This window comes from Coregonus clupeaformis, chromosome 26 (assembly GCF_020615455.1).
Source record: "Coregonus clupeaformis isolate EN_2021a chromosome 26, ASM2061545v1, whole genome shotgun sequence".
In the NCBI taxonomy this organism is placed as follows: domain Eukaryota; kingdom Metazoa; phylum Chordata; class Actinopteri; order Salmoniformes; family Salmonidae; genus Coregonus; species Coregonus clupeaformis.
Genome location: NC_059217.1, coordinates 34,726,758 through 34,745,117, shown reverse-complemented (window position 1 = coordinate 34,745,117; position 18,360 = coordinate 34,726,758). Strand labels below are relative to the sequence as shown.

At 43.4% G+C, this 18,360-nt stretch overlaps 1 protein-coding gene across 13 annotated transcripts in view; it reads left to right on the top strand.

Annotated features, from left to right (window-relative positions):
- The window catches only part of LOC121540688 (tight junction protein ZO-1), a 173,326-nt gene extending 159,826 nt beyond the window's left edge, over positions 1-13,500 (top strand). For 9 of the 13 annotated variants that reach the window (XM_041849711.2, XM_041849709.2, XM_041849712.2 and 6 more), the window contains 5 exons: positions 715-851; positions 1,039-1,528; positions 3,222-3,433; positions 3,704-3,847; positions 12,285-13,500. In XM_041849711.2, coding sequence (XP_041705645.2) covers positions 715-851; positions 1,039-1,528; positions 3,222-3,433; positions 3,704-3,847; positions 12,285-12,379 — 1,078 coding nt within the window. In that variant the 3' untranslated portion in view covers positions 12,380-13,500. The remainder of the gene's footprint in view (positions 1-714; positions 852-1,038; positions 1,529-3,221; positions 3,434-3,703; positions 3,848-12,284) is intronic. The other 4 variants (XM_041849721.2, XM_041849715.2, XM_041849720.2 and 1 more) reach the window with 2 other exon arrangements.
- The last annotated feature ends 4,860 nt before the right edge of the window (positions 13,501-18,360 follow it).

Below are 18,360 nucleotides of genomic sequence, written 5' to 3'. Positions count from 1 at the left end.
AGGGGAGGGTCAGAACAGTAGTCTAATGTTATAGAAGGGAGGGCCAGAACAGTAGTCTAATGTTATAGAAGGGAGGGTCAGAACAGTAGTCTAATGTTATAGAAGGCAGGGTCAGAACAGTAGTCTAATGTTATAGAAGGGAGGGTCAGAACAGTAGTCTAATGTTATAGAAGGGAGGGTCAGAACAGTAGTCTAATATTATAGAAGGGAGGGTCAGAACAGTAGTCTAATGTTATAGAAGGGAGGGTCAGAACAGTAGTCTAATGTTATAGAAGGGAGGGTCAGAACAGTAGTCTAATGTTATAGAAGGGAGGGTCATAACAGTAGTCTAATGTTATAGAAGGGAGGGTCAGAACAGTAGTCTAATGTTATAGAAGGGAGGGTCAGAACAGTATTCTGTTCAGATGGGTTAAATGGTACACACTACCCAAATCAGCCCTAAGGCACATGTGTACTGTGGATTTGAGAGGGTAAGTACAATCAATATGGTCAGACGTCAGGCTGACTGTCAGAGGTCAGGCTGACTGTCAGAGGTCAGGCTGACTGTCAGAGCGTTTTTAGGGGATCATGTCCTGAGGCAGAACTGCTCATCTTGATCACATAATGACTTATTGGGGCTTCAAGGTGACACTGATTTGTAGATTTAAATTACTCTGCACAAATCGACTGCGACGTAGTTGATCTCAAACACCGTCTGTCGTTTCTGTGCTTTAGGGCGGAGTCTGCGGAGAAGGTGAGTCCGGTAGAGAAGAGGTACGACCCCCTCCCCCAGATCAGTCCTGTCTCTCAGTACGGACCCCCCGGCCCCGCCGTACCACCCAACAGCCTGCCCAAACTCGCCACCAACGATGGTAACGAACCATGATGATGTGATGTCATGGTGCCTTTTTTAATCCAGCGGAGTACTGAGAATTCACTTGTGATTTTCTGGGGGCTACTAAAAGCATCTCTACCATGTAACAGTATGGTAGATCTGCGGCTGTATAGAAGTGTAAAGGCTGCATCACAGTGCTCACATCCCTTTCCCTCTCTCTCCAGTCAACTCACACCCCGACCAGCTCCTCAGCGCCTCTCCCAAACACGATCTCTCCGGCCTTCGACCCTCTACCCTCCAGGACCTCCCTTCCCAGCCCTACCTGGCCCAGAGGTCCCCAGTGGGGGTCAACGGCACCGACGCACCCCCCAAAACCCCTGGAACCACCCCCACCCCACAAAGCTACAACCGCTACGTCCCCAAGCCTTACACCTCCTCGGCCCGGCCCTTTGAGAGGAAGTTTGAGAGCCCCAAGTTCAACCACAACCTCCTCCCCAACGACAGTGGGAAGACAGACCTCCTGATCAGTAGCAGCAGCCCCAAACCCAGCGTGGTCAACAACAACAGCAGTACCAAGCCACCGCTGTCCCCTCAGCCTCTGGACCACGACAGTGGGCTGGACACGTTCACGCGCAACATGGACAACAGGGGGCCCAAGTACCAGCAGCACAACAACCTAGTCAACAATGCTGTGCCCAAGGCCATACCTGTCAGGTAAGGATATGGCGGGCGGGGGGGGGGGGGGCAGACGGACGGACGGACTGAACAGGACTCAAACCCTGGTCAGGCGACTGTTAGCGTTTATCCCAACAGTTCCAAACCTCTTGACAAAGATGGCAAGGTTGTTCCACTATGGTAATTTAGCAGATACCTCTATCCAGACCTCCCTGCATACCGGCCTGCCTCATTCTTGTGCCTCTAGTCCAGCCTCCCTACACCCATAAACGGTGCATACAGTGGCTTGCGAAAGTATTCACCCCCTTGGCATTTTTCCTATTTTGTTGCCTTACAACCTGGAATTAAAATAGATTTTTTTGGGGGGGGGTTTGTATCATTTGATTTACACAACATGCCTACCGCTTTGAAGATGCAAAATATGTTTTATTGTGAAACAAACAAGAAATAAGACAGAAAAAAACCAGAAAACTTGAGCGTGCATAACTATTCACCCCCAAAGTCAATACTTTGTAGAGCCACCTTTTGTAGCAATTACAGCTGCAAGTCTCTTGGGGTATGTCTCTATAAGCTTGGCACATCTAGCCACTGGGATTTTTGCCCATTCTTCAAGGCAAAACTGCTCCAGCTCCTTCAAGTTGGATGGGTTCCGCTGGTGTACAGCAATCTTTAAGTCATACCACAGATTCTTAATTGGATTGAGGTCTGGGCTTTGACTAGGCCATTCCAAGACATTTAAATGTTTCCCCTTAAACCACTCAAATGTTGTTTTAGCAGTATGCTTAGGGTCATTGTCCTGCTGGAAGGTGAACCTCCGTCCCAGTCTCAAATCTCTGGAAGACTGAAACAGGTTTCCCTCAAGAATTTCCCTGTATTTAGCGCCATCCATCATTCCTTCAATTCTGACCAGTTTCCCAGTCCCTGCCGATGAAAAACATCCCCACAGCATGATGCTGCCACCACCATGCTTCACTGTGGGGATGTTGTTCACGGGGTGATGAGAGGTGTTGGGTTTGCGCCAGACATAGCGTTTTCCTTGATGGCCAAAAAGCTCAATTTTAGTCTCATCTGACCAGAGTACCTTCTTCCATATGTTTGGGGAGTCTCCCACATGCCTTTTGGCAAACACTAAACGTGTTTGCTTATTATTTTTTTTCTTTAAGCAATGGCTTTTTTCTGGCCACTCTTCCGTAAAGCCCAGCTCTGTGGAGTGTATGGCTTAAAGTGGTCCTATGGACAGACACTCCAATCTCCGCTGTGGTTATGTAGGGACCTGGTTGTGTAGCAGGGTTATGTAGAGGCTTGGTTATGTAGCAGGGTTATGTAGAGGCTTGGTTGTGTAGCAGGGTTATGTAGAGGCTTGGTTGTGTAGCAGGGTTATGTAGAGGCTTGGTTGTGTAGCAGGGTTATGTAGAGGCTTGGTTGTGTAGCAGGGTTATGTAGAGGCTTGGTTATGTAGAGGCTTGGTTGTGTAGCCTGCTGTTGGTATGACTCACTGTTCAGCCTCTACCCTCTCTCTTGTCTAGATGAGCCCCTCCACCTTTCACCTCCCCATCTCTCCCTCTCTCCCCCGTTCACCTCCACCTTTCACCTCCCCATCTCTCCCCTCTCCCTTTCACCTCCCCCTCTCTCCCCTCTCCCTTTCACCTCCCCCTCTCTCCCCTCTCCCCTCCCCCTGTGTTATGACTAATGACACCAACATTCTGCTCGCCCCCACTCCTCTCTACCCCAGTGTTATGGAGGATGACGAGGAGGATGAAGGTCACACTGTAGTGGCCGCGGCCCGGGGGATCTTCAACTGTAACGGCGGGGTGCTGAGCTCCATCGAGACGGGAGTCAGCATCATCATCCCCCAGGGAGCCATCCCAGACAGCGTGGAACAGGAGATCTACTTCAAGGTCTGCCGGGACAACAGCATTCTGCCCCCCCTGGACAAGGAGAAAGGTATGTGTCTAGTGCTTTGCCTTATGCCTTCATTTTTTTTATTAAATCACTATGCCCACTGGATAGTACATCTTACTCTTGTGCTGCCAACTCAGGACCCTGGAGACAGCGGTTCGATCCCTTGGTCCACCTCGAACTTCCATCCCTTTCAACCGTCTCCCCCCCTTTCTCAAGATCTGTCTATCTTAAATATGAAAGGAGAGCAGAATTATGTTCTCCTAAAGACAAAATAGAAATATGTCAGTCTTGCCTCTGTCTTATTCCATCCAGGAGAGACCCTGCTCAGCCCTCTGGTGATGTGTGGCCCTCACGGCCTCAAGTTCCTGAAGCCGGTGGAGCTGCGCCTACCTCACTGTGCGTCTATGACCCCTGATGGTTGGTCTTTTGCTCTAAAATCCTCCGACTCCTCGTCGGGTACGCTGTCCTCTATCTCTGTCCTTTTTGGGGGTTGGGTCGGGGGCTTCAAATGGCTTATGTGATTGGTTGGGGGGTTGGGTCGGGGCTTCGGGTGGCTTGTGTGATTGGTTGGTGTTGTGATTGAGGAGGGATCACCATAGAGTTGGATAGAGCGTACACTTGATAGGGGGCGGGCTGTCTTTCCAACTCTATGGGTGTCACCGGGGAGCAGGGTCAGTTCCATTTCAATTCAGTCAGTCAAGTAAATTGAAATTCCAAGTCAATAATTGAAAAAAAAAATGTATTTATTTTCAATGATTTCTCAAAAAAATTAATTCCAATATTTAAAAAACTATTAAAAATCAAATCACTTCGTGAATTGAAAAGGAATTGACGGCAACCCTTTAAAGGAGAGATCTGGCTTGTTCATCATCACGCTTTAAAATAATCTCATCTACTGGTTTCTACTGGTCATCTACTGGCTTCTACTGGTTTCTAGTGGTTTCCATGTTTCAGTCATTCAATTTTCTAGTCACAACATTGCATTTTCTTTATGGGGTTTTGCAACATTCTGAACATTTGTATCACTCAACCACATTCACCGACTTAGTTACTTCCCACAGTAGTCACAATGTGAGATTTATGAAATATAACCTGTTGTTGTTGCACCTTACATATTGCTGATCCATTCTAAGGCTTTAACGTTTGTAAGTAGCTGAATATGTACATGGTGCAAGCACAACAGTTGAGATTTTTAACAAATATGTAACACTTACGTAACAAAATATTTTGAGTATGTACATTTACATTTACGTCATTTAGCAGACGCTCTTATCCAGAGCGACTTACAAATTGGTGCATTCACCCTATAGCCAGTGGGATAACCACTTTACAATTTTTTATTTTATTTTTTATTATTTTTATTTTTATTAATTTTTAGGGGGGGGGGGGGGTAGAAGGATGACTTTATCCTATCCCAGGTATTCCTTAAAGAGGAGGGGTTTCAGATGTAGTTCTGAAGTGTGAAGCTACGATGGATTATATACAGCATCTGATTGCTAAAGTGTTCAAACCCCTTGGATTTCTTCACATTTTATTGTTACGACGAGGGATTAAAATGGATTTAATTGATTTTTTTTTTTTGTCAACAATCTACACAAAATACTCTGTTAAAGTAGAAGAAAAGTCTAACTCAAATATAAATATTCCAGGCCCTTTGTTTAGGCCTAAATTAGTTGAGGAGTAAAATGTGGCTTAACAAATCACATAATAAGTTACATGGATTCTCTGTGTGGAATAATAGGGGCTGACTTGATTTTTGAATGACTAACCTGTCCTCTGTCCCCAATACATACAACATCTGTAAGGTCCCTCAGTCAAGTATTGAGATTCAAGCACAGATTCAAATACAAAGACAAGGGAGCTTTTAGAAAGCCTCGTAAAGAAGGGCTGTGATTGGTAGATGGGTAACAATAACAAATTAAACATTTAATATCTCTTTAAACAAGTTTACTAATTATGCTGTGGATTATATACAGCGCCTTCGGAAAGTATTCAGACCCCTTGACTTTTTCCACATTTTGCTACGTTACAGCCTTATTTTAAAATGGATTTTAAAAATAATAATAATCCTCGGCAATCTACACAAAATACCCCATAATGACTAATCGAAAACAGGTTTTTAGAAATGTTTGCAAATTTATGAAAATAAAAAACAGAAATACCTTATTTACATAAGTATTTAGCCCCTTTGCTATGAGACTCGAAATTAAGCTCAGGTGCATCCTGTTTCCATTGATCATCCTTGAGATGTTTCTACAACTTTATTGGAGTCCACCTGTGGTAAATTCAATTGATTGGACATGATTTGGAAAGGCACACACCTGTCTATATAAGGTCCCACAGTTGACAGTGCATGTCAGAGCAAAAACCAAGTCATGAGGTCGAAGGAATTGTCCATAGAGCTCCGAGACAGGATTGCGTCGAGGCACAGATCTGGGTTAGGGTACCAAAAAATGTCTGCAGCATTGAAGGTCATCAAGAACACAGTGGCCTCAATCATTTTTAAATGGAAGATGTTTGGAACCACCAAGACTCTTCCTAGAGCTGGCCGCCCGGCCAAACTGAGCAATCGGGGGAGAAGGGCATTAGTCAGGGAGGTGACCAAGAACATTTACATTTTAGTCATTTAGCAGACGCTCTTATCCAGAGCGACTTACAGTTAGTGAGTGTATACATTATTTAATTTTTTCATACTGGCCCCTGTGGGAATCGAACCCACAACCCTGGCGTTGCAAACGCCATGCTCTACCAACTGAGCTACATCCCTGCCAGCCATTCCCTCCCCTACCCTGGACGACGCTGGGCCAATTGTGCGCCGCCCCATGGGTCTCCCGGTCGCGGCCGGCTACGACAGAGCCTGGATTCGAACCAGGATCTCTAGTGGCACAGCTAGCACTGCGATGCAGCGCCTTAGACCACTGCGCCACTCGGGAGTTCAGAACCCGATGGTAACTCTGACAGAGCTCCAGAATTCCTCTGTGGAGATGGGGGAACCTTCCGGAAGGACAACCATCTCTGCAGCACTCCACCAATCAGGCCTTTATGGTAGAGTGGCCAGACGGAAGCTACTCCTCAGTAAAAGGCACATGACAGCCCGCTTGGAGTTTGCCAAAAGGCACCTAAAGAAACAAGATTCTCTGGTCTGATGAAACCAAGATTGAACTCTTTGGCCTGAATGCCAAGCGTCACGTCTGGAGGAAACCTGGCACCATCCCTACGGTGAAGCACGGTGGTGGCAGCATCATGCTGTGGGGATGTTTTTCAGCGGCAGGGACATGGAGACGTGTCAAGATCGAGGCAAAGATGAATGGCGCAAAGTACAGAGATCCTTGATGAAAACCTGCTCCAGAACGCTCAGGACCTCAGACTGGGGCGAAGGTTCACCTTCCAACAGGACAACGACCCTAAGCACACAGCCAAGACAACGTAGGAGTGGCTTCGGGACAAGTCTCTGAATGTCCTTGAGTGGCCCAGCAAGAGCCTGGACTTGAACCTGATCGAACATCTCTGGAGAGACCTGAAAATAGCTGTGCAGCGACGCTCCCCATCTAACCTGACAGAGCTTGAGAGGATCTGCAGAGAAGAATGGGAGAAACTCCCCAAATACGGGTGTGCCACGCTTGTAGCGTCATTCCCAAGAAGACTCAAGGCTGTAATCGCTGCCAAAGGTGCTTCAACAAAGTACTGAGTAAAGGGAAGGAATACTTATGTAAACGTGATATTATTTTATTTTTTATCAATTAGCACAAAATTATAAAAACCTGTTTTTGCTTTGTCATTATGGGGTATTGGGTGTAGGTAGATTGAGGGGGGGAAAAACAATTTAATCAATTTTAGAATAAGGCTGTAACGTAACAAAATGTGGAAAAAGTCAAGGGGTCTGAATACTTTCCGAAGGCACTGTATTAAACCACCCAGACGTCCTTCTGAACTGAGCTGCAGGAGAGGAATGAAACTGCTCAGGGGTGTTACCATGAGGCCATTGGTGGTTTTAAAATAGCTACAGAGTTCGATGTCTGTGACGGGAGAAAACTGAGGCTGGATCAACAACATTGTAGTGACTCCAAAGTAGTGACCTAGTGAAAAGAAGAATACTGTAATGTACTGTAAAAAGAAAACACAGCAAAGGAATACACTTTTTGGCCTGAATGCAAAGCCTTATGTTTGGAGCAAATCCAACACAACACATTTACATTTACGTCATTTAGCGGACTGACGCTTTTTTTTTTTTTGGTGGGGTAAGGGGGGGGGGGTTAGAAGGATTACTTTATCCTATCCCAGGTGTTCCTTAAAGAGGTGGGGTTTCAAGTGTCTCCGGAAGGTGGTCAGTGACTCCGCTGTCCTGGCGTCGTGAGGGAGCTTGTTCCACCATTGGGGTGCCAGAGCAGCTCACTAACACATTAGTGAGTAACTGCCTGCTTGTTTTCAAGCATGCTGGTGGCTGCATCATGGTATGGGTATGCTTGACATCGCCAAATTCTGGGGATTTGTTTCAAGATAAAAAAATTTTTTAACAAGATAGAGCTAAGCACAGGCAACATCCTAGAAGGAAAACCTGCTGCAGTCTGCTTTACAACACACTGGGAGAGGAATTCACCTTTCAGCAAGTCAAATCAAATTTATTGGTCACGTACACCTGGTTAGCAGATGTTATTGCGAGTGTAGGGAAATGCTTGTAGTGTAGCGAAATGCTTGACAATAACCTACAACACAAGGCCAAATCTACACTGGAGTTGGATACTGTATTAGGGTTAGGATACTGTATTAGGGTTAGGATACTGTATTAGGGTTAGGATACTGTATTAGGGTTAGGATACTGTATTACCGTCAGTGTTGGGGTTAGGATACTGTATTAGGGTTAGGATACTGTATTAGGGTTAGGATACTGTATTAGGGTTTGGATACTGTATTAGGGTTAGGATACTGTATTAGGGTTAGGATACTGTATTAGGGTTAGGATACTGTATTAGGGTTAGGATACTGTATTACCGTCAGTGTTGGGGTTAGGATACTGTATTAGGGTTAGGATACTGTATTAGGGTTAGGATACTGTATTAGGGTTAGGATACTGTATTAGGGTTAGGATACTGTATTAGGGTTAGGATACTGTATTAGGGTTAGGATACTGTATTACCGTCAGTGTTGGGGTTAGGATACTGTATTAGGGTTAGGATACTGTATTAGGGTTAGGATACTGTATTAGGGTTAGGATACTGTATTAGGGTTAGGATACTGTATTAGGGTTTGGATACTGTATTAGGGTTAGGATACTGTATTAGGGTTTGGATACTGTATTAGGGTTAGGATACTGTATTAGGGTTAGGATACTGTATTAGGGGGTTAGGATACTGTATTGTAGTTGGGGTTAGGATACTGTATTAGGGTTAGGATACTGTATTAGGGTTTGGATACTGTATTAGGGTTAGGATACTGTATTAGGGTTAGGATACTGTATTAGGGTTAGGATACTGTATTATTCAGTGTTAGGGTTAGGATACTGTATTAGGGTTAGGATACTGTATTAGTCAGTGTTGGGGTTATGATACTGTATTAGTCAGTGTTAGGGTTAGGATACTGTATTAGTCAGTGTTGGGGTTAGGATACTGTATTAGTCAGTGTTGGGGTTAGGATACTCTATTACAGTCAGTGTTGGGGTTAGGATACTGTATTAGTCAGTGTTGGGGTTAGGATACTGTATTAGTCAGTGTTGGGGTTAGGATACTCTATTACAGTCAGTGTTGGGGTTAGGATACTGTATTAGTCAGTGTTGGGGTTAGGATACTGTATTACAGTCAGTGTTGGGGTTAGGATACTCTATTACAGTCAGTGTTGGGGTTAGGATACTCTATTACAGTCAGTGTTGGGGTTAGGATACTCTATTACAGTCAGTGTTGGGGTTAGGATACTGTATTAGTCAGTGTTGGGGTTAGGATACTCTATTACAGTCAGTGTTGGGGTTAGGATACTCTATTACAGTCAGTGTTGGGGTTAGGATACTGTATTAGTCAGTGTTGGGGTTAGGATACTCTATTACAGTCAGTGTTGGGGTTAGGATACTGTATTAGTCAGTGTTGGGGTTAGGATACTCTATTACAGTCAGTGTTGGGGTTAGGATACTCTATTACAGTCAGTGTTGGGGTTAGGATACTGTATTAGTCAGTGTTGGGGTTAGGATACTGTATTAGTCAGTGTTGGGGTTAGGATACTGTATTAGTCAGTGTTGGGGTTAGGATACTGTATTAGTCAGTGTTGGGGTTAGGATACTCTATTACAGTCAGTGTTGGGGTTAGGATACTGTATTAGTCAGTGTTGGGGTTAGGATACTGTATTAGTCAGTGTTGGGGTTAGGATACTGTATTAGTCAGTGTTGGGGTTAGGATACTGTATTACAGTCAGTGTTGGGGTTAGGATACTGTATTAGTCAGTGTTGGGGTTAGGATACTGTATTACAGTCAGTGTTGGGGTTAGGATACTGTATTACAGTCAGTGTTGGGGTTAGGATACTGTATTACAGTCAGTGTTGGGGTTAGGATACTGTATTACAGTCAGTGTTGGGGTTAGGATACTCTATTACAGTCAGTGTTGGGGGTTAGGATACTGTATTAGTCAGTGTTGGGGTTAGGATACTGTATTACAGTCAGTGTTGGGGGTTAGGATACTCTATTACAGTCAGTGTTGGGGTTAGGATACTGTATTACAGTCAGTGTTGGGGTTAGGATACTCTATTACAGTCAGTGTTGGGGTTAGGATACTGTATTAGTCAGTGTTGGGGTTAGGATACTCTATTACAGTCAGTGTTGGGGTTAGGATACTCTATTACAGTCAGTGTTGGGGTTAGGATACTCTATTACAGTCAGTGTTGGGGTTAGGATACTGTATTAGTCAGTGTTGGGGTTAGGATACTCTATTACAGTCAGTGTTGGGGTTAGGATACTGTATTACAGTCAGTGTTGGGGTTAGGATACTGTATTACAGTCAGTGTTGGGGTTAGGATACTGTATTACAGTCAGTGTTGGGGTTAGGATACTGTATTACAGTCAGTGTTGGGGTTAGGATACTGTATTACAGTCAGTGTTGGGGTTAGGATACTCTATTACAGTCAGTGTTGGGGTTAGGATACTGTATTAGTCAGTGTTGGGGTTAGGATACTGTATTACAGTCAGTGTTGGGGTTAGGATACTCTATTACAGTCAGTGTTGGGGTTAGGATACTGTATTACAGTCAGTGTTGGGGTTAGGATACTCTATTACAGTCAGTGTTGGGGTTAGGATACTGTATTAGTCAGTGTTGGGGTTAGGATACTCTATTACAGTCAGTGTTGGGGTTAGGATACTGTATTACAGTCAGTGTTGGGGTTAGGATACTCTATTACAGTCAGTGTTGGGGTTAGGATACTGTATTAGTCAGTGTTGGGGTTAGGATACTGTATTACAGTCAGTGTTGGGGTTAGGATACTGTATTACAGTCAGTGTTGGGGTTAGGATACTCTATTACAGTCAGTGTTGGGGTTAGGATACTGTATTACAGTCAGTGTTGGGGTTAGGATACTGTATTACAGTCAGTGTTGGGGTTAGGATACTGTATTAGTCAGTGTTGGGGTTAGGATACTGTATTAGTCAGTGTTGGGGTTAGGATACTCTATTACAGTCAGTGTTGGGGTTAGGATACTGTATTAGTCAGTGTTGGGGTTAGGATACTGTATTAGTCAGTGTTGGGGTTAGGATACTCTATTACAGTCAGTGTTGGGGTTAGGATACTGTATTAGTCAGTGTTGGGGTTAGGATACTGTATTAGTCAGTGTTGGGGTTAGGATACTGTATTACAGTCAGTGTTGGGGTTAGGATACTGTATTACAGTCAGTGTTGGGGTTAGGATACTGTATTAGTCAGTGTTGGGGTTAGGATACTCTATTACAGTCAGTGTTGGGGTTAGGATACTGTATTAGTCAGTGTTGGGGTTAGGATACTCTATTACAGTCAGTGTTGGGGTTAGGATACTGTATTAGTCAGTGTTGGGGTTAGGATACTCTATTACAGTCAGTGTTGGGGTTAGGATACTGTATTCAGTCAGTGTTGGGGTTAGGATACTGTATTACAGTCAGTGTTGGGGTTAGGATACTGTATTACAGTCAGTGTTGGGGTTAGGATACTGTATTCAGTCAGTGTTGGGGTTAGGATACTGTATTAGTCAGTGTTGGGGTTAGGATACTCTATTACAGTCAGTGTTGGGGTTAGGATACTGTATTAGTCAGTGTTGGGGTTAGGATACTGTATTAGTCAGTGTTGGGGTTAGGATACTGTATTAGTCAGTGTTGGGGTTAGGATACTGTATTACAGTCAGTGTTGGGGTTAGGATACTGTATTAGTCAGTGTTGGGGTTAGGATACTGTATTACGTCAGTGTTGGGGTTAGGATACTGTATTACCGTCAGTGTTGGGGTTAGGATACTGTATTAGTCAGTGTTGGGGTTAGGATACTGTATTACGTCAGTGTTGGGGTTAGGATACTGTATTACAGTCAGTGTTGGGGTTAGGTATTTTGTGTAGATTGTCGACAATCAAATCAATTTTAATCCCAATTTGTAACACAATAAAATGTGAAGAACTCCAAGGCGTCTGAATACTTTTGCAAGGCACTGTATGTTCCTGTATGTTCCTGTATGTTCCTGTATGTTCCTGTATGTTCCGTGTAAGTTCCTGTATGTTCCGTGTAAGTTCCTGTATGTTCCGTGTAAGTTCCGGGTAAGTTCTCGTCAGCAGATGCTGTTATTTACGTACGTCACTCTTAACATAACACCGGGCCTTCAAAACCAACGTAAAAAAGACTTGTTCTGCACACTAAGAAAGACAAATGACCGACCGATAACTGTGTTCCTGTTTCTCCAATTCCTCCAGGTGACTCCAAGACATGGCAGAACAAGTCTCTCCCAGGTGACCCCAACTACCTGGTGGGAGCCAACTGTGTGTCTGTGCTCATCGACCACTTCTGAACATAGAGGGAGACAGCTGGCCTGTTACTGAATGTGTTAGATCGGGGGACAGCCACAGACTGAAACGTTACCCCATCTCCTGCTGCTGTGGCCACCTTGCTCCGTTGTCCAGCAGGGGGCAGCACTGCTTGACTTGATGAAGCACGAACTTGATTCTTGAATATATTCTAGAACTTGAATATTGAACATTGAAGCGTTGTTTACTGTGCCCGCCCCCAACCCCCCCCCCCCCAAAAAAAAAAAACAGTGAAGTAGGAGGAGTCTCAACGCAGCATCCTATCCCAGTGCTGTGCTCTCTTTCTCCCCCCCCCCCCCTTTTTTTTGGTGCTTTAACTAAAGGCTTGCAAAAAATAAAAACATTTAAAAACTAAAATATATTATACTATAAAAATTGAACTGTTGTTGGAATGCATGAACAGTGCCACAGACTGACTGAAGAATAATCTCATTTTGATTTTATTAGCCTTTTTTTGATATATTTTTTTTTACCACGTCTGAGCAAATTGCAAGAAAAATAACATTTTTGAAAAAATTCTAGATAAGGAGAATTCTTGAAAAAAAAAATGGTTGAATATTGCAACGGGAATTTTCCAATTTAATGTATGCACTCACAAACAGAAAGGTTGGTATATGCAAAAATGTTTTTGTTTGTGAGGTTGTCTGTGGTCATGCGTTTCGCTCTTGAAGGACAGCTGAGGACTTTTGAAATGCAGATGATCTTGACTCAACAAGGGTTATGAAGGAAGATTAGAGATTAATATTGTAGGCATCGTTTATGAAGATATATAATTTTTTTTAAAAATAACACATACTGTATGAAGGTAATACTGAAGGTATAATACTGAAGACTGAAGGTAAAGTATTGGTTGGTCAAATGGGCTTTCTCTCCATGTTTAGAAGAAGTTAGTCTTTTGTAGTTATGTTTTACTGACTTGATTTGACAAACTCCTGCAGCTGTCTAGATCTCTATGCATGTGCTATGACTCAGGTCCAGAAGCCTGCTTACTACTAAGTTCGAACACATTAAAAAGTCCCATCTTACACTGCAAGCAGTGATGCCTTATCTGCATATTAACTTTTTTTTTCAGTATAAAAGACTTATTAAAAACAGATCTTTTTAAGTTGTAGTGATTTATCAATTATGGAAGTAAAAAAATAAAAAAATAAAAAGTAGAATTTCTCTGCATTTTCAACCTATTATATCAGTGAACTTGGATTTAGCGTACAATAATATTTGAGGCTAATGAAAAGGTATGGTAATGCTTTCTTTTCCTGCTATGCATATTGAAGTTTGAGAAAATACTACAAACGAAAAAACACTAAAACATGTTTAAATTGTGGCTGTACATAATGCTAGCATATGGCCTTGGTTCGCTGTAAATGAACTTTTCTACATCTTTGTTATTTTGTATAAAAGAGGTTAAAAAAAGAAATGTTTCTTATAAAAGAGAGAAAGTGATGATTTAATTGGTTATGTTTGTATTCTGGTTATGCATACCTACCGTGAGCCTTGGAACTGACCTAAGCAGTAATAAAATCCAACTTTTCTACCATCATACATAGACACACAACACTACGACTTAAAGGCATTTTTAACAGTCAGAAAAACTTTTTATTCTTCTTTACAAAAATAGAAAAAGTGCTTGGTTTAAATAATTTTAAAAAGATCTGTACTTGAGGGGAGCTGCTTTAAAGAGCGGTCCCGTCTTCTATTTGTGATACTGGAAGCTCTGTTCTATTGAAATGTATTTTTGTACTAATAGACTATTTATTATGGCACATTTGAATTATTTTTCTTTTTGAAATGGATGATAACACTGCTTCAATCTGACACTAGTTCTCTTTATTTTTCCTGTGTGGCTGACATTTATTTATTTAGTTTTATTTACGTTAAATGTTTTTTTTCTTTGCAACACAAGTATACCACTGTATTAATACATAAAAATCATTTTTAAAGTAGTGCTTGGTTTGAGACTTCAATCGTGAGAAGAGAAGATTGATTTGATTGATTGATCTGACCGTAAGTGTGTCTCGCTTAACAGATTGATCTGACCGTAGTTGTCTCGCTTAACAGATTGATCTGACCGTAGGTGTGTCTCGCTTAACAGATTAGTGTGTAGATTTTTCAGCTGCTAATCTTTGGATGCAAATGCATGTCCGGAGATCCATTGCAGTAATAAGATATTTCAAATCATCTGCAAGTCATGTTGCAACTCCTTTCGGTGTCCAAGCCTTTACTCATGGTGTCGAGTGTCTCATATGGGGAATGAATGGTGTACAAAGGTTACAGATTGTCTGGTGCGTTATCACTGTCGGTCAATGATCTCATCAGGGTCCAAAGGGAATCTACACTGAACAAAAATATAAAAGCAACATGTGAAGTGTTGGTCCCATGTTTAATGAGCTGAAATAAATGATCCCAGAAATGTTCCATACGCACAAAAAAAAGCTTATTTCTCTCAAATTTAGTGCACACATTTGTTTACATCCCTGTTAGTGAGCATTTCTCCTTTCCAAGATAATCCATCCACCTGACAGGTGTGGCATATCAAGAAGCTGATTAAACAGCATGATCACTACACAGGTGCACCTTGTGCTGGGGACAATAAAAGGCCACTCTAAAAATTTGCAGTTTTGTCACACAACAAGTTTTGAGGAAGCGTGCAATTGGCATGCTGACTGCAGGAATGTCCACCAGAGCTGTTGCCAGATCATTTAATGTTAATTTCTCTACCATAAGCCGCCTCCGTCGTTCTAGAGAAATTGGCAGTACGTCCAACCGGCCTCACAACCGCAGACCATGTGTATGGCGTTGTGTGGGCGAACGGTTTGCTGATGTCAACGGTGTGAACAGAGTGCCCCATGGTGACGGTGGGGTTATGGTATGGGCAGGCATAAGCTACGGACAACGAACACAATTGCATTTTATCGATGGCAATTTGAATGCAAAAAAATACTGTGACCAAATCCTGAGGCCCATTGTGAGGCTCGTCTGTTTTAAGGTATCTGTGATCAACAGATGCATGTCTGTATTCCAAGTCATGTGAAATCCATAGATTAGGGCCTAATAAATGTACACTGCTCAAAAAAATAAAGGGAACACTAAAATAACACATCCTAGATCTGAATGAATTAAATAATCTTATTAAATACTTTTTTCTTTACATAGTTGAATGTGCTGACAACAAAATCACACAAAAATGATCAATGGAAATCAAATGTTTCAACCCATGGAGGTCTGGATTTGGAGTCACCCTCAAAATTAAAGTGGAAAACCACACTACAGGCTGATCCAACTTTGATGTAATGTCCTTAAAACAAGTCAAAATGAGGCTCAGTAGTGTGTGTGGCCTCCACGTGCCTGTATGACCTCCCTACAACGCCTGGGCATGCTCCTGATGAGGTGGCGGATGGTCTCCTGAGGGATCTCCTCCCAGACCTGGACTAAAGCATCCGCCAACTCCTGGACAGTCTGTGGTGCAACGTGGCGTTGGTGGATGGAGCAAGACATGATGTCCCAGATGTGCTCAATTGGATTCTGGTCTGGGGAACGGGCGGGCCAGTCCATAGCATCAATGCCTTCCTCTTGCAGGAACTGCTGACACACTCCAGCCACATGAGTTCTAGCATTGTCTTGCATTAGGAGGAACCCAGGGCCAACCGCACCAGCATATGGTCTCACAAGGGGTCTGAGGATCTCATCTCGGTACCTAATGGCAGTCAGGCTACCTCTGGCGAGCACATGGAGGGCTGTGCGGCCCCCAAAGAAATGCCACCCCACACCATGACTGACCCACCGCCAAACCGGTCATGCTGGAGGATGTTGCAGGCAGCAGAACGTTCTCCACGGCGTCTCCAGACTTTCTGTCACGTGCTCAGTGTGAACCTGCTTTCATCTGTGAAGAGCACAGGGCGCCAGTGGCGAATTTGCCAATCTTGGTGTTCTCTGGCAAATGCCAAACGTCCTGCACGGTGTTGGGCTGTAAGCACAACCCCCACCTGTGGACGTCGGGCCCTCATACCACCCTCATGGAGTCTGTTTCTGACCGTTTGAGCAGACACATGCACATTTGTGGCCTGCTGGAGGTCATTTTGCAGGGCTCAGGCAGTGCTCCTCCTGCTCCTCCTTGCACAAAGGCGGAGGTAGCAGTCCTGCTGCTGGGTTGTTACCCTCCTACGGCCTCCTCCACGTCTCCTGATGTACTGGCCTGTCTCCTGGTAGCGCCTCCATGCTCTGGACACTACGCTGACAGACACAGCAAACCTTCTTGCCACAGCTCGCATTGATGTGCCATCCTGGATGAGCTGCACTACCTGAGCCACTTGTGTGGGTTGTAGACTCCGTCTCATGCTACCACTGGAGTGAAAGCACCGCCAGCATTCAAAAGTGACCAAAACATCAGCCAGGAAGCATAGGAACTGAGAAGTGGTCTGTAGTCACCACCTGCAAAACCAGTCCTTTATTGGGGGTGTCTTGCTAATTGCCTATAATTTCCACCTGTTGTCTATTCCATTTGCACAACAGCATGTGCAATTTATTGTCAATCAGTGTTGCTTCCTAAGTGGACAGTTTGATTTCACAGAAGTGTGATTGACTTGGAGTTACATTGTGTTGTTTAAGTGTTCCCTTTATTTTTTTGAGCAGTGTATTTCAAATAACTGATTTTCTCATATCAACTGTAACCAATGTTCCCTAAAAATTGTTTTGCCATTGAGCAAATTTCAGGTCTGCTGAGCTCAAACTTTTAACATTCTGTGCAACTTCCAGCACGTGTTTCCTAAGTTACAGTTTTAACAGTGGCCAAGTAGGCTACTGTGGCTATTTGATCATAATGTAGGCCTACCAGAGTGGCCTACCATCAAAAACAATGGAGAAAATGCATCCCATAACATTTTTAACATGGAAAAGCTGTTCTATCGGCATTAACCTAATTATCCACTGGTCCTTCAGAAAAGGAGGTGACTGAAAATGTTGTGTTTGATGCAAGAAACCGCGTTAGAAAATAAAAATCATTATTATTCCCAAACCTTTATTACAGAGAATCAGACAAATTACTACCCTCTGCCTATTGGCTACTTATTCAAGCCTGTCTCAAAATACAACACTGCCGCATCGGTCTGTGTAGAGTACGCTTCAGCGATACAGATTGAATAGAGCCTTTAATCTAAGTACTGTGTCGTCAATACTGTAGTTCTGTGCTTTAATAGGTTGTAGGTTGCGGACCAGTGTTTTGATACAGTCCATGTACACTACCGTTCAAAAGTTTGGGGTCACTTAGAAATGTCCTTGTTTTTGAAAGAAAATCAATTTTTTTATCCATTAAAATAACAAACTGGCACTAACCAGAATAGAAAGAGGAGTGGGAGGCCCCGGTGCACAACTGAGCAAGAGGACAAATACATTAGAGTGTCTATTTTGAGAAGCAGACGCCTCACAGGTCCTCAACTGGCAGCTTCATTAAGTAGTACCCGCAAAACACCAGTCTCAATGTCAACAGTGAAGAGGCGACTCCGGGATGCTGACCTTCTAGCCAGAGTTGCAAAGAAAAAAAGCCATATCTCAGACTGGCCAATAAAAAGAAAAGATTAAGATGGGCAGTCTGAGGTATGTAACTACAACAGCCATAAACTAGTGGAATATGAGATTGGTTTAAAGGAAGGCCACAGTGAGTCTGGCCCTAGATCACTCTGTGCTCATGCCAACTCCAAAGCAGTCATTGTCAAGCCAAAGTTTATTCGTTTTTTGTTGTTGTTTAAAACTAGTTTGACATGACAATGAGTGACATGGAGTTGGTATGATAGCTGTGGTCCTCTGTAGCTCAGCTGGTAGAGCACGGCGCTTGTAACGCCAAGGTAGTGGGTTCGATCCCCGGGACCACCCATACACAGAAATGTATGCACACATGACTAAGTCGCTTTGGATAAAAGCGTCTGCTAAATGGCATATTATTATATTATTATTATAGCACAAACCGACTAGC